Source organism: Ahaetulla prasina, chromosome 13 (assembly GCF_028640845.1).
Source record: "Ahaetulla prasina isolate Xishuangbanna chromosome 13, ASM2864084v1, whole genome shotgun sequence".
NCBI classification, from domain to species: Eukaryota; Metazoa; Chordata; class Lepidosauria; order Squamata; family Colubridae; genus Ahaetulla; species Ahaetulla prasina.
The window spans coordinates 22,769,448-22,789,573 of NC_080551.1; the positions used below are offsets into that span (position 1 = coordinate 22,769,448).

The 20,126-nt window shown below is 44.1% G+C and overlaps 2 protein-coding genes across 4 annotated transcripts in view; both read right to left on the minus strand.

Annotated features, from left to right (window-relative positions):
• LOC131184502 (immunoglobulin superfamily containing leucine-rich repeat protein-like) overlaps positions 1 to 20,126 on the minus strand; it is a 195,095-nt gene that overhangs the window by 84,483 nt on the left and 90,486 nt on the right. The gene's annotated exons all lie outside the window — the stretch shown is intronic.
• CCDC33 (coiled-coil domain containing 33) overlaps positions 1 to 20,126 on the minus strand; it is a 108,759-nt gene that overhangs the window by 48,736 nt on the left and 39,897 nt on the right. For 2 of the 3 annotated variants that reach the window (XM_058155849.1, XM_058155848.1), the window contains exons 5-9: positions 16,102 to 16,235; positions 9,172 to 9,281; positions 1,734 to 1,835; positions 1,001 to 1,092; positions 554 to 674 (exon numbers count right to left, since the gene is read on the minus strand). In XM_058155849.1, the coding sequence (XP_058011832.1) occupies positions 554 to 674; positions 1,001 to 1,092; positions 1,734 to 1,835; positions 9,172 to 9,281; positions 16,102 to 16,235 (559 nt within the window). The remainder of the gene's footprint in view (positions 1 to 553; positions 675 to 1,000; positions 1,093 to 1,733; positions 1,836 to 9,171; positions 9,282 to 16,101; positions 16,236 to 20,126) is intronic. The other variant, XM_058155850.1, reaches the window with a different exon arrangement.

A 20,126-nucleotide genomic window follows, 5' to 3' on the forward strand; every position in this document is an offset into this window, starting at 1 on the left:
GGGGCACTGCAGCCCCCCACTCCCCTGCGCACACACGCACGTCTCCCAGCAGAGACCTGAAAATCAGTTGGCTGGCGGGAGGTGCGTGGGCATGCATGGTGGAGCTGACCTGGGTGTCGGCTCACGTGGCCACAGAGATGGCTCCATGTGCCCCCTGTGGCACACATGCCATAGGTTGGCCATCACAGTTATATAGATGCTTGACAAAATAAAATAACTAAATAAAATAAATAAATTACGTGTGTGAGAAAGAGGGTGAAGAGAGCCTCTCCTTAATAGTTCCCAGAGTATATTCCAGATAGTGGACCCCTTAATCTGGCAAGATTCTGTCTATAGGTATAAAACAATGAAGAACTCAGCCTGGATGAAATCACCATGTTTCATGCTTGGTTTTGAGCTTGACATCAACCCAACACAACCCCATCATAAACCGGTCTGGCTTCGGAAGAGACAGCCAATGTATTTCTTTGTTCTTCTTGACTTCTTCCAACTCTAAGTCCCTGGGTTCCATCAGCCACTCAGCCAGATCTTTTCTCTCCCTCTTTTCTCCTACCTGTGGATATCCGTGGTTGTTTACCCGAGGGACATCAAAATCCTCCATTACTGGATCTGGGAAATTCACCACGGTCAAGGGAACTGCAGGAGCGTCAGGTAGCCGAGCTTTCATCTCCTGTCTTTAGAAAGAATGAAAAAGGAATCATTTGTTATCCACAGCTTGGCACCATTTGATAGTTGGCGAGAAGATTCTAATTGCAGCATAATCCCGGTCCTGTAGTCATCTTCTCAAAAGGAAGTCCTATACTACCCAACAGGGCTTTGCTGGCTGAGGAATTCTGGGAGTTGAAGTCCACAAGTCTTAAAGTGACCTGATTTAGAGGTCAACTTTCTTAGAAAAACTCACTGTTTCTTCTCTGGATCTTCAGGAAGCTAGTACACAATCCCAATGAGGTTGCCACCTCACACATGCATGCGCATTCCTTATTCAGGATCTATTACTCACATGTAGGCTCCAAGGTTGTTCACTATTCTAGCAACGGCTTTGACTTTGCCACCAGGCTGCGCAAGAGGTTCATTGATCCCCTTGAGGAAGACCTAAAATTGGAATGAAAAAGGAAAAGATCACGAACAGATTCCCGAAGCATTGTGGGAAGGAATAGTCTCTGAACTCTTCCCCTGTAGAATTGTGTCAATTACTTGAATTATTGGTTTTTTTAAAAAAAATCATCCATGGAAGTCCGTCTTTAGATTTCTTTGAAATTCAATTCTAAATGTATGCGATATTAAGTGGTCGAGAAATGGTTGTTTGTAAAGTAAACAGCCATCTCTTGACCATGTCACCTACCTAAAAAAAGAAGAGAGACAAAAAGAGAAGCAAATCAGAACAACAACAAAAAGAAATCATCTATCCATCGTCTCTTGCCCGCTCCAATACTTTTTTTGACTTGCCTCCCATATTCCTCTCTTGGCTCTTTATCTCTGCCTGCATCTACTTCTTGGTTGTTCAGTCTAGGTATTTCTCCCATCTCTACCCGCTTCCACTGCCTAGTTTCCACAAATGATGCTTCATATCACACACATTTTTACACCAAGGGAAGCAATGGTCAAAGTTCTCGTCTTAAAAAAAACAAAACCCATGTCTAGCTCCATTTGACTTATTCATGAAGCTCTCTGTGACCCATCTCCCCAATGGCTTGGATTTAATAATTTTTTTAATTCCTTGTTTTGGCCTTTACCTCCAGCCCTGTGTAGTTCACTCCAGCATAGCGTGGGATGAGGCTACGTTTACGAATGATGGACGCATATAATTTGGTTCCTGTTTGGTCCTTCTTCCGAGGCTGTTTGGGGCGGTGGGGAAAAACCAAAACCAGAATGAAAAGAGATCGAAAGATGCAAACAAGACAGTAAAGCAAGCAGTAGGAGGCTTACGGGTTGTTCTTGAGATGGCTCTAAGGAACTGTAATTGATAAGTAAATCTGGAGCCGTTCATTACAGTTCATGCTACCCTGGAGAATCCTCTAGAAAATTCAATGCCATAAATTGCTCTGGTTGGCATAAAAGTAAATACAATAATTCTTCTTCCATTCCTGGAGAAAGAACGAAAATGTCTTTCAACTAAGCTAACATCAAAGATTTGGCTGTTGGGAAAGGCTATGGCCAGTGCCAGGGTTCCATGCAATAGCAATAGCACTTAAGACTTATATACCACTTCATAGTGATTTTACAGCCCTCTCTATGTGGTTTACAGAGTCAGCCTCTGGCCCCCAACAATCTGGGTCCTCATTTTACCTGCCTCAGAAAGTTGGAAGACTGAGTCAACCTTGAGCCTGGTGAGATTCGAACTGCCAAACTGCTGGCAGCCAGTGATCAGCGGAAGCAGCCTGCAGTACTGCACTCTAACAACTGCGCCACTGCGGCTCTTAGATCCATCGCAAGCAAAACTCTGAGGCAGATGAATTCCTCAAAGAATAGCTTTATTGGAGCTATCATATTGGCACAGATCTGGTGAAAACCAGCTCTAAAGATTCACATGGTCTTCACCTTTTATTTTATTTATTTATTTATTTATTTTGTCACAACAATATATATAAGTATCAGACAGAAAAGATGATATAGTGTATAAACATATACTATACCTAAAAGTAAAATATACTTTTACCTAAAAGTAAAAGTTTTCCCTCAACCCCAAACAATCAGTCACATGGTCCAATTGAGACTCCATCCGGTTGCCTGGTGACATCATTCCTCCTTCCCCTGGCCATGTGTGAGACTCATGTCCTTGGTTCCCACGAGAAAGTATTTTATTTCGCCTACAAAACCCCAGCTATCTCTAATCCTTCTCTCCCTATCTCTCAACTCCAGTATGGGAACACTGAAGCCTCAAAATGCCTCCGGTCAGGTGAGCTTCAGGGTTGACAGCCGGTAGATTCGACCATACAAAAGGTGAGAGCTTGTTGTTTTCTCATCATTGTGGTTGGTTCCAGATACCTACACAACCAAAATGTTTCATATTTGATCTGTGCTAATCTCTTGGGATAGTGGATATCTAAACAGGGTTTCTCAACCTTGGCAGCTTGAAGAGATGTAGACCTCAACTTCCAGAACTCCTCATCCAGCAAGGCTGGCTGGGGACTTCTAGAAATTGAAGTCCACACTTCTTCAAGTTGCCAAGATTGAGAAACACAGATTTAGAAGAACTCTAATTTTCTCTCTACGGAGCTTTCCAAGGTAAGGTTGGACTTCGACAGATGTCTTCTGGAGGTGATGAAGCTCTGGGTGATTTAGATTAAGTAGAAGACCAGAGGTGGGTTTCAGCAGATTCTGACCAGTTCTGGAAAACCAGTAGTGGAAATTTTGAGTACTTCACAGAACTGGTAGTAAAAATTCTGACTGGCCCCGCCCTCATCTATTCTCCGCCTCCCAAGTCCCAGCTGATTGGGAGGAAATGGGGATTTTGCAGTAACCTTCCCCTGGATTGGGGAAGGAATGGAGATTTTACAGTATCCTTCCCCCAGGAGTGGGGAGGGAATGGAGATTTTACAGTATCCTTCCCCCAGGAGTGGGGAGGGAATGGAGATTTTATAATAATAATAATAATAATAATAATAATAATAATAATAATAATAATAATAATAATAATAATAATAATAATAATAATAATAATAATAGCAACAAAGTTGGAAGGGACCTTGGAGGCCTTCTAGTCCAACCCCCTGCCAACGCAGGAAACCCTACACCATCTCAGACAGATGGTTATCCAACATTGTCTTTAAAATTTCCAGTGTTGGGGCATTTACAACTTCTGCAGGCAAGTTGTTCTGCTTATTAATTGTTCTAACTGTCAGGAAATTTCTCCTTAGTTCTAAGTTGCTTCTTTCCTTGATTAACTTCCACCCATTGCTTCTTGTTCTACCCTTAGGTGCTTTGGAGAACAGCTCGACTCCCTCTTCTTTGTGGCAACCCCTGAGATATTGGAACACTGCTATCATGTCTCCCCTTTTACAGTATCCTTCCCTTGGATTGGGGAAGTAGTAAAATTTTTTGAAACCCACCCCTGTAGAAGACATCCACGGTTTATAAACTCCTCTAGTTCTATAGATTTATTTCACATTGTGTTCTCTCCCCCTCAAAATTCTGAACCACTTTATTATCCTAACTTATCAAGAACCGGGCCACAATACAAAAAAGCATGAAATTGAATGGAAGGTGCTACTCATTGTTTTGAAATATGCAGATCAACCAGTTTCCTATATAAAAACCCAGGAAGAGCAAATTCTTTACATAGTTCTGTGTGAAACTGGATTGTCACAGTGTTGGCTTAGCATCTGCAAACAAGGGACCACAGGACCGAAACCTTTCAATTGTCCCCGTTTTTAATTATCGGTAAAGCACTCATCTTTAAAAGCTTCCATAAAGGTTAAAATCACAAGCCATTCAGCCCTGTAGAGATACTGGGAGGCTGAGGCTAAGATGAACACAAATGGATTCCTGAGCCGTCACCAGACAGCTAATCATTATCATGCCATCAATACAAGCACTTTCCTTTTTAAAAAAACAAAACAAAACTGTGCAAACGGGTAAAGTATAAAGGTCGGTATTTTTATTTTATTTTTTTGAGATGTCATAGAGAAGAAATTGCAGTTCCATTCTGCGTAGCACGATGGCTTCAAGAAACATTTGTAAACGTTTGCATTTAAGGCATTTTAGCTTTCCAGGATGAATGGAAATATGTAGGTATCCATTCTCAGATGATGCAAGGAATGGGACTGGGTTTCCCTCTGTTTGTTCTATAGTTTCAGCTTGGGACAAAAGCCTTTTCCAGCATCCAGCCAAACCTGGGGATTTGACTCAAGACACAGTCCCAAAGCCCAAACTGGACTTTGTTGACATATTCGATAAAGTCTTCCTCTCTCCTTTAAATTCCCCCTTTTTTCCTTTTTTTTTCTTCTCTTTCTTTCTTTCTTCTTTGTACTTCTTCAATCTCAGAACACGCTCAATTATTGATCTCATTTCTCACACCCTGCTTGAGTTTGCTACTGTAGAAAAAGCGAGCAGGATTTGATGGAAAGATATGCATTTTACATAAATGGAGGTTAGATAGAACAATAAAATAATGGAACAATAGAATGCTAGAAAAATTGCTAGATGAACACAGATAATACAATGCTGATAGAACAATGGAATGGTAGAACAATTGGCCCAATGACTGATTGGTTGATACAGTAGTTATACAGATGTACAGAAAGAAAGAAAGAAAGAAAGAAAGAAAGAAAGAAAGAAAGAAAGAAAGAAAGAAAGAAAGATAGATAGATAGTTAAAAAGGAAGAAACAGCTGCAATCACACATTGCTCCCAGAAGCACGAAGCTGAAGCCTGAAGATGACGAATGAGACTTCGTCGAAACGTCGCCAAGACACTTCCAATTTTACGCGGGAGAAAACCCGAATAACCAAAGACCTACATAAAAACACCCGCGAAAACCTCAGAAAACAAATGATAGATAGATAGATAGATAGATAGATAGATAGATAGATAGATAGATAGATAGAAAGATAGAAAGATAGAAAGATAGAAAGATAGAAAGAAAGATAGATAGATTATGGATGGAGAAAGATGGATGAAGATAGAAGAGAGAGAGAGAGATGGAGATGGAGATGGATGGAGACAGACTGACTGACAGATATATAATGCATAGAGATGTATAGATAACAGAATATCAGGATTAAGGGTTGGAAGGGACCTTGGAGATCTTCTAGTCCAGCCCTTATTCAGGCAGGAAACCCTATACCATTTCAGACAAGTGGCTGTCTAGTCTCCAGTGTTGGAACACCCACAACTTCTGGAGGCAAGCTGTTCCCCTGGTTAATTGTTCTAACTACTAGGAAATTTCTCCTTAATTCTAGGTTGCTTCTCTCCTTGATCCTGGATGGATGGATGGATGGATGGATAGATAGATAGAGAGAGGTCTCCCATCTTTACTACTCCTCTACGATTCCTGTTTTCCCATTGTTGTTGTTTTTTTGTTTTTTTGTTTTTGTCTTTCTTCTACTTTAGGCCTCTCATTTTTTCTGCCCATTTTCACACACTCTCCACCAGCCGTCCCCCCCACCCTTCCTTCTCACTGCTCATGCGGAAAAGCAAACATGTCAGGCTGTTGCTTTAGCTGCCTTTGAATGTCAAGTTGTTCCTTTTAATGCCTTTGATGCCGCAAAGATTAGAAACGGGGCCAGGGAGAGTTCTCCCTCCCTCCCACCCTCCCTCTCTCTCTCTTCTCCCTTTACTTGGCTGAGCAATGGAAGCCCCTCTGAGAAAGCCAAGAATGTGCCTTCTTTCACAAAAATTAGGCAAAGGGTGAGGAGGGGCTAGGCAAAGCAGACCCTTTGAAGTGGTGGATTTTCAACAGCCTGCCTACAACAAGATCTCGCTCCCCCTGTTAGACCTCATATTCTATGCAAAGAGCATTAGAGAACAAAACCTTTTCGGTTACGGAACTTGAGTTTGAATAGAATAAATAGAATAGAATAGAACTCTTTATTGGCCAAGTGTGATTGGACACACAAGGAATTTGTCTTTGGTGCATACGCTCTCAGCGTACATAAAAGACAAGACACGTTGGTCAAGAATCATAAGGTACAACACTTAATGGTAGTTATAGAATATAGACTAGACGAGACGAGACGAGACGAGACGAGACGAGACGAGACGAGAAGAGAAGAGAAGAGAAGAGAAGAGAAGAGAAGAGAAGAGAAGAGAAGAGAATTTTTTATTGGCCAAGTGTGATTGGACCCATAAGGAATTTGTCTTTGGTGTGTATGTTCTCAGTATACATAAAAAGACAAGACACGTTCATCAGGAATCATAAGGTACAACACTTAATGATAGTCATAGGGAACAAATAAGCAGTCAAATCATACTAGGAAACTATCAATATAAATCTTAAGGATACCAGCAACAAGGTTATAGTCATACAGTCATAAGTGGGAGGAGATGGGTGATAGGAACGATGACAAGATTAATAGTAGTACAGACTAGTAGTGCAGTAACTAGTTTGACAGTGTTGAGGGAATTATTGTTTAGCAGAGTGATGGCGTTGGGGAAGAAACTTTTTTTTTTATTTGCATTTATATCCCGCCCTTCTCCGAAGACTCAGGGCAGCTTACACTATGTTAAGCAATAGTCTTCATCCTATTTGTATATTTATATACAAAGTCAACTTATTGCCCCCAACAATCTGGATCCTCATTTTACCTACTTTATAAAGGATGGAAGGCTGAGTCAACCTTGGGCCTGGTGGGGCTTGAACCTGCAGTAATTGCAGGCAGCTGTGTTAATAACAGACTGTCTTACCAGCCTGAGCCACAGAGGCTCTTGTGTCTAGTTGTTCTGGTGTGCAGTGCTCTGTAGTGTTGTTTTGAGGGTAGGAGTTGAAACAGTTTATGTCCAGGATGTGAGGGGTCTGTAAATATTTTCACAGCCCTCTTTTTGACTCGAGCAGTATACAGGTCCTCAATGGAAGGCAGGTTGGTAGCAAATGTGCTTTGGTAGAAGTTAGCGCTCCGAGTTGTGGGGGGGGGTTCCCCCCCACCGCAGCTTTTCAATGACAGGTTAAAATCATCCCATCAAAGTTCTCATCCAATGGCGGACATTCTCTTGCAGCCATCTCAACATCTGGTCTGCATCTGCTGCTATTTTGTTCTCCTAATGGCTTCTCTTTGGTGTTTAGATTGCAAATGGGTTTTGTTTGCTTTTGCCAGGAACATTAGCCATCTGGAAGCATGCCCTGTCCCCCATCTCCCCGGGTTGGTGGTGGGAAAGCTTTGAAGTGAAGAAATCATTACCGCAGCGCAAGCAAGTCTAACGGCTCAAATGTTAGAGTCCCAGCAATCTTGCGGAGCTTTGTTCTTGATGAGCTAGCTTGCCATCTGCAAGGACTTGGGAGAAGAGTGTCCTCTTTTGATTGCGTGTTTGCATTTACGATAGCAATTGAACTTAGACTTATATACCGCCTCACAGTGCTTTTACAGTCCTCTCTAAGCGGTTTACAGAGTCAACCTCTTGCCCTCCAAAATCTGGGTCCTCATTTTACCCACCTCGGAAGGAGGGAAGGTTGAGTCAACCTTGAGCCGGTCAGGATAGAACTTCACTGTGGGCAGTTAGCCTGCAATAATGCATTCTGGGAAGGAAGGGAGGGAGGGAAGGGAAGGGAAGGGAAGGGAATGGAGGGAGGGAAGGAGGGAGGGAGGAAGGAAGGAAGGAAGGAAGGAAGGAAGGAAGGAAGGTAGCACAATGCTTTCCAGCCCTCTCTAAGCCATCTACAGAGTCAGCCTATTGCCCATAACAATCTGGGTCCTCATTTTACTGATCTTGGAAGGACGGAAGGCTGAGTCAACCTTGAGCCAATCAGAATTGAACTCCAGACTGTGGGCAGTGTTAGCCTGCAATGCTGCATTCTAACCACTGGAAAGGAAGGAAGGAAGGAAGGAAGGAAGGAAGGAAGGAAGGAAGGAAGGAAGGAAGGAAGGAAGGAAGGAAGGAATGGCACTTAGACTTATACACCGCTTTACATTGCTTTACAGCTCTCTCTAAGCCGTTTACAGAGTCAGCCTATTGCCCATAACAATCTGGCTCCTCATTTGACTCACCTTGGAAGGACGGAAGGCTGAGTCAACCTTGAGCCTGGTGAGATTCAAACTGTCAAATTGCAGGCAGCCAGCAGTTTGCAGAAGCAGCCTGCAGTACTGCACTCTAAACAATGCACCACCACGGCTCATGGAAACTAGAAGCTGCAAGGTCTTGATATCCAGCCATTCACTGTTCAAAGTTAAACAGGTCTGGAAAAAAAATGACTTAGGACCAGTACTCATGACCCTCGCAATCCCCATGGTTCTTTTGATTAAAATTTTGGTGTTTGGCAATCCACACATATTTATGACATCAGCAGTCCCCAACCTTTTTTGGCTCCCGAGGCCAGTTTCATGAAAGACCATTTTTCCAAGGACTGGGGTGGTGGGTGGAGAGGAGAAGCATGCAACTTAGATCCCATGCATGCACAGTTTACAGTAGGGTTCGCACACCTGCCGCCCACCTCCAGCTGGGCTGCCTGGTTCCTAACAGGCCATGGGCCGGTACCGGTCTGCGGCCAGAGGGTTGGGGGCCCCTGGATTACATGACTCACCAGCACCAAGGCACAGTGATAATGATGGAAAGGACGGAGGTATTTCACAGGGATGTTATATTTTGCGAGAATTTCTTTGGAGTCCTTGTCAGCTACAGTGAGAGACACATCTGGAAAGAGAGGAAAAGGGTAGACAAAGACGGTCAGATTAGGTCATCAAAAATAGCCAGTGAGCCAAACTGAGCTAAACGCAGGAGAATTCTGGTCAGCTCTTATTTTCTTTCCTTGAAAGCAAACGGGGCACCAGGCTGCTGCTTTTGATCAGAGCGGTGACATTTAATCTCCCAGCCTTTCCTGCCATTTTCCCAATCTAAATATCTCCCCCCAGGGGAGCTATTAGGCACATGAAAGAGAGTGGGGGGAAAAACCCCATGCAGATTCTTTGGTCATTTCTATATTGTTTCCCCTGCTCTGGGGAGAAACTGAGGCTTTCAATGGGGTGGGTGGCAGCTGATTGAGATCTGGGAAAAATAATGGGAGTCGGGTGGATTAACAGCCCTTGTCTAAAAGATGCTACTCTGGTAAAAATTAGAGCAGAGCGCCTGTTTTAAAATTTAAAAGAGAACCAAATATCTATCTTTTCCTAGCTGTTGCAAAACTGATTTCTGTTTTCATTCATTTATATCTCATGAACCTACCCCAAATGCTTGTTACTCAGAGTTCAGAACTCCACTAACAGAGATAGATGAATAGATAGATAGATAGATAGATAGATAGATAGATAGATAGATAGATGAGAGAGAAGAAGAGAGAGAGGGAGAGAGATAATTAGATAAAGAGAGAGATGAGAGAGGGAGAGAGAGGGAGAGGGAGAGAGATAATTAGATAGATTGATAGATAAATAAATGATAGATAGATAGATAGATAGATAGATAGATAGATAGATAGATAGATAGATAGATAGATAGATGAGAGAGAGGGAAGGGGGAGAGATAATTAGAGAGAGAAAGAGAGAGGGAGAGGGAGAGGGAGAGAGGGGGGATGGAGATAGATGATAGATAGACAGACAGACAGACAGACAGATATCTCAATAACCATCACTCTACATGTCTACTGCACTATAATTGCAGTAGGAAAACCATTGTATTGTCATCTGAGACGAGCCACCCGTGTGCTAATTTCTAATCTCACCAATTATCATACTTATGAGTTTGTAACATCGCAAAGCGCAAAGAGTTTTTAAAGCTGTGTGGAACAAAAGGCCCAGGCGAAGAAAACAAGCTCCCAGTTTGCTTGATAAAACTCATTATTCTTAGTTTTAGGTGTGAAAAGGGCCTGAAGAAGCTTCCAGTCCTTGGGGACGCCTTCCCTTTGTCCCCTGAGCTCTGTCCGTGGTGCTGAACTGTAATCAGGCACTACTTCAAGGGAAAATTAAGGTGTGATAAATAGTTGATGGTGTATACATTTTGGTTTGGAATTTACATCTTTGAGGAGGGAGGAGAGATAATTAGATAGATTGATAGATAAATAAATGATAGATAGATAGATAGATAGATAGATAGATAGATAGATAGATAGATAGATAGATAGATGAGAGAGAGGGAAGGGGGAGAGATAATTAGAGAGAGAAAGAGAGAGGGAGAGGGAGAGGGAGAGAGGGGGGATGGAGATAGATGATAGATAGACAGACAGACAGACAGACAGACAGATATCTCAATAACCATCACTCTACATGTCTACTGCACTATAATTGCAGTAGGAAAACCATTGTATTGTCATCTGAGACGAGCCACCCGTGTGCTAATTTCTAATCTCACCAATTATCATACTTATGAGTTTGTAACATCGCAAAGCGCAAAGAGTTTTTAAAGCTGTGTGGAACAAAAGGCCCAGGCGAAGAAAACAAGCTCCCAGTTTGCTTGATAAAACTCATTATTCTTAGTTTTAGGTGTGAAAAGGGCCTGAAGAAGCTTCCAGTCCTTGGGGACGCCTTCCCTTTGTCCCCTGAGCTCTGTCCGTGGTGCTGAACTGTAATCAGGCACTACTTCAAGGGAAAACGAAGGTGTGATAAATAGTTGATGGTGTATACATTTTGGTTTGGAATTTACATCTTTGAGGAGGGAAGGGATATCCACAAGGAATAGCTACTTAGGCTGTGGTAGAAAGAACTAAAGAAAAAAAAAAACCTTAAGGGGACGGTAAATGTTTGCATTTTTATCTGCAATAATACACCTTTACTTCTATTCCCATCCAAAGTCTTTTTTTTTTCTTTCTCTTCCTTTCTAACACATTTGTGCATGTTTCATTTATGTTTTTCTATCCCACCTTTATTTTTTTCTATAATATTGTCAGAGATGGGGGGAACAGGAAGAGAGGAAGAAAGGAAAGGAAAGGAAGGGAAGGAATTGCAACAGTGCTCTATTAAAATAAAAACCGAACGTCAAACATTAAAGTCATTTATTAGACAATTAGAGAATTGGGGCATAATAGAATTAAAATCTCTCTTTTTTTTTTACTGCTTCATGAAAAATAGAACCCCCCTATTAGCTAAGATTTCAATATCAATAAGAAACCAAATAATTTAAGAGTATGGAAGCAAAGCCAGACAATGAAAGTTGAACAAATTTTTTATGAAAATGGAGTGGAGAAGAGTTCATCTTTTTATTGGATCCAAAATAGAGACTTTTCAGAATTTGATATGTTGAAATAGGCTTTTTCTGTTATTTCAACTGGAACAACAACAACAAAGAAGTAGCACAAATGTGGGTGGATCATTGGCTCATACCCTCTCCAGCCTGACCCACTAAAAGACGTTCCAAAGGCTCTTATGTTTTATGATGGGTTGATCTGGAATGACCAGACCATTCCCTTGAACCAGCTTGAGATGGAAACCTAGCATTCTCTTCCTGAGGTACATTGTGTAGATCATGAAAAATTCATCCAACCACCCAACTGGTCCCTGGAGTTCAGGAGCAGAAACAGGAAACGTGCAGAAACTATAGAAGACTTCCAAATGTTATGCAACACCAGAAATTCTATTTTATCTCTCGCTACTCTTCCTTGAGAGATAGAGAAGCCATAGTGATGGATTCTAAGGTGTTCCCAAAGCTGAAGGCCAGGTAAAAGAGATGTTGGCATCACTGCTAAAAAAAAGGGGAAGGAAGAAGGCATTGGTTGCATGACCCAAAAGTGCTTTTCAAAATGCAACTGGACTTTCTTGGATTTTTTTCCTTGAAAATGTTTCGCTTCTCATCCAAGAAATTTCTTCACCTATGAGAAGAAATGAGAACTGGAAAGGTCTAGTTTAATGAAAAGAAGGATCGGAGGAGACATGATAGGAGTCTTCCAATATCTCAGGGGCTGCCACAAAGAAGAGGGATCGAAGCTATTCTCCAAAGCACCTGAAGGCAGGACAAGAAGCAGTGGGTGGAAACTCATCAAGGAGAGAAGCAACCTAGAACTAAGGAGAAATTTCCTGATAGTTAGAACAATTAATCAGTGGAACAACTTGCCTCCAGAAGTTGTGGATGCTCCAATGCTGGAAGTTTTTAAGAAGATGTTGGATAACCATTTGCCTGAAGTGGTGTAGGGTTTCCTGCCTAAGCAAGGGGTTGGACTAGAAGACCTCCAAGGTCCCTTCCAACTCTGTTATTCTATTTTCAAGGGGAAAAAATGGAAGAAAGTCCAGTTGCCATTGGAAAAGAACAACCATGGGACAACCATGACCTGGATGACTCAGACTCTCCATAAGCATTGGTTGAATGTGGGATGGAAGAAGAGGTGGAAGGTAGAATGGATGAAGGAATAACCAGGGTTACATAGACACCAGCCTCTTACTGATGCCCTCTTCTCCCTTAACCACGTTGCTGGCCTTTGTTATCTTCGCCTAAGCCTCCACGGCATTTTCCGAGCTTTCTGAGAACCAGCTGAAGCTCAGATCTGACCTTATTAGGAAGTTCCAAGCCAGGAAGGCATTGTTGCTTTGTGTCTGGAGATGCTCTCCAGCCTGTCTTTCCGCCTTTCTCATTATCTCCCCCCACAGCAGTCTTGTTCTCGCCCGTGGCCATTATTCTTTGTCCCTCAAATCCTTTGCCCAAGAAGGAAGGTCTGCCTCTCCTGTGAGCCTGGACAAAGGAAGAATAGAGACTCATTTCCTCAATCATTAGTTGCCAGTTGCTTTCCGTGTGACCCCACTGGAATAGGGAGGGGGCAGAGACACCACATAACTATGACTGAATAAGATATCCATGGAGCAACAGCCTGCCCAGCTCCTGCCCAACAAATGGATTTCTTTGTGCCACCCTCTTCTTTCTCTCCCTCTGTCTTTCGAGATCCCTCCCACCTATTCATTTTCTTTCTGATTGCAATCACTAACTCCCAAGAATGCTGTGACTCCAACCACCACCTGGATGTCACCGTGATGGCCACCACCTAACCTCACAACCTCTTGATCAGAGAAGAAAGGGTGACACCCCACTTATTACCTTGACTCTCCTTTTCCTAGACTTAGGGACCGATTTTTTTTTAATTATTTTTTTGCTATCAGGAGCAGAAGCAGGGCCATGATGGCTTAATGGTTAAAGACACTGTTCTTGACAGCTGGAAAACTGACAGCCTGTGTTCGAGACCCCAGCGCCATGTGACGGGATGAACTCCTGTTCCTTGCCCCCAGCTCTTGCCAAAGTAGCAGTTTGAAAACAGGCAAATGCAAGTGGCAGGCCGGAAGGCCCAATGCAAAAGATGGCTGCCTGGTTTTCCTCCATCTTCCCTGAGTCTTCACCCTGCCCAGTTCCGGGTCGACGTTCAGGGCTCGGGACCCCGGACAGCACCCCGGAGTCTAGGGAGCTGGTTGCCAGGCCTAAAGAGCTGGCTCTTGAGCAAGCCATGCAACCAGATCTAACTCTGTGGGGCGAAGCTGCGGGCGCCCCACCACTCCAGGAGATAATGACTGGGGCGATGGTGGTGGTAACACAGATGGGTGGAAGCAGTGGTGAAATCTAACCGGTTTGCCACCAGTTTGCTGGCCAGGCATGTGTGCTGCATGCCAAACATGCACTGCATGTGTGCGGATGTGCGGTGTGCACCAAATCTGCACTGCATGCACAGGCGCAGTACGTGCCAAAAGGAGGCTTGGGAAGGTACGTAGAACAGCGAGGGAGGGATCAGCTGTGCTGCATGATTTAGCTTTGCTAGAACCGCGCAGCACAGCTGATCATCGGAAATACCACTTCGGAGAAACCGGTAGCATTTTTTAACTATCAGTTCAACCGAATGGGTAGCCACCTACCAGTTCTTCCAAACTGGTAACTAACTACCAGTTCACCCGAACCGGAGCAAACCGGCAGCATTTCACCCCTGGATGGAAGCATAGCGGAACAGATCCCAACCCTCGAATGGAGGATACTGGGGCAAGTGTGCCTCAAGCACTCCCGGGAATAGATACCACTTTGATGAAAAGGTAACAGCATTCCATGAGCCTTTGGCGTATAGCCTTGCTGCCCACATGACCACAGCATTGACTTTGGACAACGCCAAGAAAAGGAGATGAACACCATGCCCTAGGTCAGATAGAGAAAACTTTATCTTCAGCAGAAGCATTTGATATGTCTTTTGCTGAAGATGCTTTCCTTTTACTTGGAGGGAATCTCCAGGTCTCATGGGGGTGTCCTTCTGGGGTGCTGCATCCTTAAAGAAGCAGGTCATGGCCCCCATCTTGACTCTTTTGACTTGTCCTATAGATGCCCCTGCCCCATCGCCTACCTTGCCTAGACAAACAGCTTCCTCCAACTGGATTTAGACCAAAGGGACCTAACCTCGAAATTCTGCAGGCCCCTGTCTCTTCCTTCTGGGCTGAGATAGGTAGCGGAGTACATCAAACACTGTCTTATTTCACTGAATCAGGAGCCGTAATGGAATTACCTGGAGTGCTACGATGGACTGACTGCCGCTGGCTTCGTTTCACCAGCGTCTGGCATTAATCTAATTGCTAACTCTAATGCCATTAGTATTATTATGATTACCCACATAACATCGCTCAGCTTGGAAGAATAAAGACCAAGTTACTAGGACGAATGGCCACCCATCTTGGGAAAACACCTCAATTATCAATCATCATTTCCCCATTAAGGTAGGCAACGGAGCTAGGAGGGAAAGAGACAGGGACAGCAGAGCACAGATCCCATTTCCTAGCTGGGAGATAAGCGGGGCTGTTTGGTAGACAATTATTAAATATAGACTCATTTGCTTGAGGAAGGATTCAGGAGCAATCTTCTATATATACAAAAAGGGATGTATGTATGTGTGTATGTATGTATGTATGTTTGTGCCAGCATAACTTTGGAATAGCTCAAGCAATTTCAACCAAACTTGGTACACAGATGACTTACTCTCTGGAAAAACATACTGTGGGGGTAAGACGTCCCTAACATCCCTCGGTATGTGGGTGGGTGTCTGTGGGTGTATTCCAGCATAACTCTGGAATGCCTCGAGAAATTTTAACCAAACTTGGTACACAGATGACCTACTCTCTGGATAAAAATAGTGCGAGGGTAAGACACACCTATAACACTCCTCAGTGTGTGTGTGTGTGTGTGTGTGTGTGTGTGTGTGTGTGTGTATAAATATAAATAAATAAATACCCGGGCAACGCTGGGTTATCAGCTAGTATGCTATACACAATCTGCTAGCTGGGTACCACGTCATATGTTTATGCCACTGAATTAAGTTTAGTTTGGCATGCAAACTTTTTTTAAATCTTGCACTCTGTTGATTGATTAACTGCCAACAAGTTGGCATCAACTCTTAAGGACCGTGGAGATAGGATGTTCTCTAGGACCCCCACCCCCACCCCAACTTGATCCTTAAAAATTTGCAACCTTTGCCCCATCACCACCATGACTGAATCTATCCTTCTTGTTTCAGGTTGATTCTTTTTCCTCTTCCATTCATTCAGTCCCACCAAGCTTCTCAGATCTTCCAAAGTGGTCCCACCTTCTTCTCCTGCCTTGATGGAGTCAATTTCCACTGTTACTCTTTCCTCCCAGGTTGGAGCGTACGTGGGTTGTGCAGAGACATGGGTCACTGCCTGAGCAGGCTGTTTGCTGTCTTCTTCTGAAGTGGTTTTGCTACAAATGGAAAAGAAGGGAAGATGTGACATAATTTGGGTGCTTGGTAGATAGTGTTCTGTTCTGTTCTGTTCTGCTCTGCTCTGCTCTGCTCTGCTCTGCTCTGCTCTGCTCTGCTCTGCTCTGCTCTGCTCTGCTCTGTTCTGTTCTGCTCTGTTCTGCTCTGCTCCTGTTCTATTCTATTCTATTCTATTCTATTCTATTCTATTCTATTCTATTCTATTCTATTCTATTCTATTCTATTCTATTCTATTCTATTCTAGCCTAGCCTAGCCTAGCCTAGCCTAGCCTAGCCTAGCCTAGCCTAGCCTAGCCTAGCCTAGCCTAGCCTAGCCTAGCCTAGCCTAGCCTAGCCTAGCCTAGCCTAGCCTAGCCTAGCCTAGCCTAGCCTAGCCTAGTCTACCTTTCTAGTAAATAGTGCTTGCTGATTTCTACGTTCCTTCAATAAACATAGCTGCCTTAACAGATACCCTGACATTTTAGTCTCTGTAGCTACGTATGGTATCATTTCTACTCTTTGTATGCAACGCCTCCAACCTATTTTTCATATAAATTTCCCAAACAAAGATTTTGCACACAACGTTTGCCTAGACTTGCTCTCTTGAATGGCGTTTTGCCAGATCAGCATTTCAATTTGCAGAACCTCTCCAGCCAAGTATGAAAGATGGCCAGAGACCTTCTCTGGAGCTGCCTACGCAACGTTCATGGCAGATTTATTTGACCTCCCTGGTGTAATTTATTTCCATCCATAGAATCATTTATTTTACCTCTCTACCATAACTTATTTCCAGGCCTGGTGTAATTTATTTTACAGCCCTAATATAATTTGCATTGATTGGCAGGAGCTCTCCATGGTTTCAGATTTTAAAAAATGTCCTTCCCGTCTCAACTTAGGAATGCTGAGCTAAGCTACTGGGTTTCCCTGCATGCAGAGCTGGGCTCTGAACATGAGTGATGTCTATTCCCTAATTTATTCAAACCTTTTGGTCTCAGCCCTGCATTGGGGTAAGACAAAACAGCTGTATTTTGGCAAGCTAATGAACTCCTTGGGTTTTTCCATACCATTCCTACAGAGAAAGTCCTTCCGAGTGCCCAAGTTTTGTTGTAATCAAAATTCTGAGGTCTCCCGTCGTGGTAAAACTGGATGGATGAAAAAAAAATTGTTCAACCAATTCTTGATGAGAAAATTGCTGCAAATTATTGTTGCTCTTGTGGTTCATGGCACAGTCGGCCAGATGTCCAGGTTGGCTCGCCAATGTTGGTTGGATTCCTTGACTAACCACAAGTAGAACAAGTGAATGGACCAGCTTAGCTCATGGAGCATGCTGGACATGAATTTTGTGTACTTATTTCTGTTTATCTGGATGCAGGTAGGAATAGGAAATCTATAAATATTCCTTACTGAGACACATCCATATTTTACCAGTGGTCTGCCGTGACTGCTTTTTAGTTTGGGATTTCTATTGATTCCAACTAATCAATTCCATCATTTACACTTCATTCTCACCACAGCATTTCAACTCCCTGGAGATGGTGATTATTATGCATGTTACGATCCGACTGCATTAATGCCTCTTACCAAGTACAGAAGAACAGATCCATGCAGGACTAGAGAAAGAGGCAAGCAGACTGGAAAAGGAGGAAGAGAGGTGGAGGGAAAGCCATCAAGAAGCTTGCACAGAAACCATCATGAACAGGAGCCAAATATCCTCATGCATCTCTGCAGAAGTATCATCTTTCCATAAATCTCAGCTCATGTTCATTTTTTCCCCCTTGCTCTTCTGTACAGATTCTTAAAATGCAGCAGTTAATTAGATCAGAAATTGCAACTTCCTTTAGACCAATGTGTTTGGGGGGAGAGATAATTGATGTAACGTCATTATATCCTTCAATTGCAAGCATGAAAATGCAACCGACATTCCAATTCAGGAGCAATTCAGGAAGGAAGGAGGGAGGGAGGAAAGAAAGAAGGAAGGGGATAGATAGAAGGAAGGAAGGAAGGAAGGAAGGAAGGAAGGAAGGAAGGAAGGAAGGAAGGAAGGAAGGAAGGAGGGAGACAGATATAAGGAAGGAAGGAGCAAGGGAAGCAGAGAATAGATGGGGACGGGGCCTGTCAGAGGTGGTATTTACCGGTTCTCTGAACTATTCAAAATTTCCGCTCCTGGTTTTCCAGAACTGGTCAGAACCTGCTGAAACCCACTCTGCATTGCACCCACCCACCCCAGGACTTAGCTGGCAGACCTGCTGGGCCCCTGCTGTCTTCTGGGGGCGGAGCTGGAGAACCAGATGGTAAGATGTGCCTTGTCCACCAACCGTCAAAGATTTAACCTTGCGCCCCTCTCCAACCCATCTCCCCTGCTATATCTTTGAAAGCTCCTTGTGTTGCCCTCCCCAACACACACACACACACACACACAGAGCGAGAGAGAGAGAGAGAGAGGCCCCACTGCCAGCCACCTCCCTTGTGATCCACTCAGCCCAGAATTGCTTCTTCTCCGGGCAATCAGCCGGATGAAAATTTAATGACGGTTTCTTTCAAGCCATTTGATCATGGCCTCTCGGCTGCCGCACCCACCCACCCGCGGCTGGAGAGACTGTTTTAATGGAACCTCAGGTTGGCCCTCCCGCGATGTGTTAATGAGGTTCTTGCTTGAAGGGGTGGGGGAGAGAGAGAGAGAGAGAAGTAACAGCTCTCCTGTATCTTCCTAACCTTCCCAACTGACCGCCCTCCCCTCCTTCTTGGTCTCACTTCTATTCTTTCCCTCCCTCTCTCTCTCTCTCTCTGCCTCTCTCTCTGTCTTTCTGTCTCTCTCTCTGTCTCTCTCTCTCTCTCTCTCTTCCCCCCCTCCTTTTTAAACCGCTCCTTCGTCTCCTTAAGTGTAGCTGCTGGCATTTCAAACTCTGTAATTGGCTTTGTGTTACTTCAGCCAGCCATTCTCCCTTTAGGTAAAGGCGGACCACCATCTGATCACAACCCTCCTCCTCCCCCCCCCTTTCATCTTGGACCCTTCCCCTCCTGCTCTCCATCTCCAAAGAGCCTCCCGCACCACCAGTCCATTAATAATGGATGGTCCCTTGACCCACCGCAGGCCTTTCTAGGCGGATATCTGTAGCCCTGCAAACAAACGGCCCAAATCAATGGCGAGCGATGCAGAGCTGGCAAAGCAAACAGCAGGACAAAGTCTCCCTGAAGCGAGAATAAGAAGTTGGAGAAAGCTCCAGGTGAAGGTCAATAGGATTGGCTCAGAAATTCTACTCTTCCCCCTGTCTCTTTGTCTATGGCAGGGGTCGGCAACCTTAAACACTCAAAGAGCCACAAAAGTCCTAACCGGAAGCCCCCGTTCAAAACCGACCCCCATCATAGTTTCCTCCTATCGCGGCGCCCTTTTTCCTCTGCTGACCAGAAGTCCGGTTCCTCCACCATAGAGTCTCCTCCTAGTGCGACAACCTTTTTCCTCTACCTGTCCTAACCAAAACCCCTATCAATTGTGGAGTTGACCAGCAACAGGGAGCCGCAGCAAAGGGATGAAAAATCCACATGCGGCTCCAGAGCCACGGGTTGCTGATCCCTGATCTATGGAGATTCTCAAGTCCTCCAGGTCAGGGGTCTCCAACCTTGGCCCCTTTAAGACTTGTGGACTTCAACTCCCAGAGTTCCTCAGCCAGCTTTGCTGGCTGAGGGACTCTGGGAGTTGAAGTCCACAAGTCTTAAAGGGACTTTAAGGTTGGAGACCCCTGCTCTAGACCTCAGCTTTGCTGGCTGAGGGACTCTGGGAGTTGAAGTCCACAAGTCTTAAAGGGACTTTAAGGTTGGAGACCCCTGCTCCAGGTCATGGTTGTCCCAAAGGTGCTTTTTCAAGAGGCAACTGGACTTTCTTGTTTTTTTCTTTG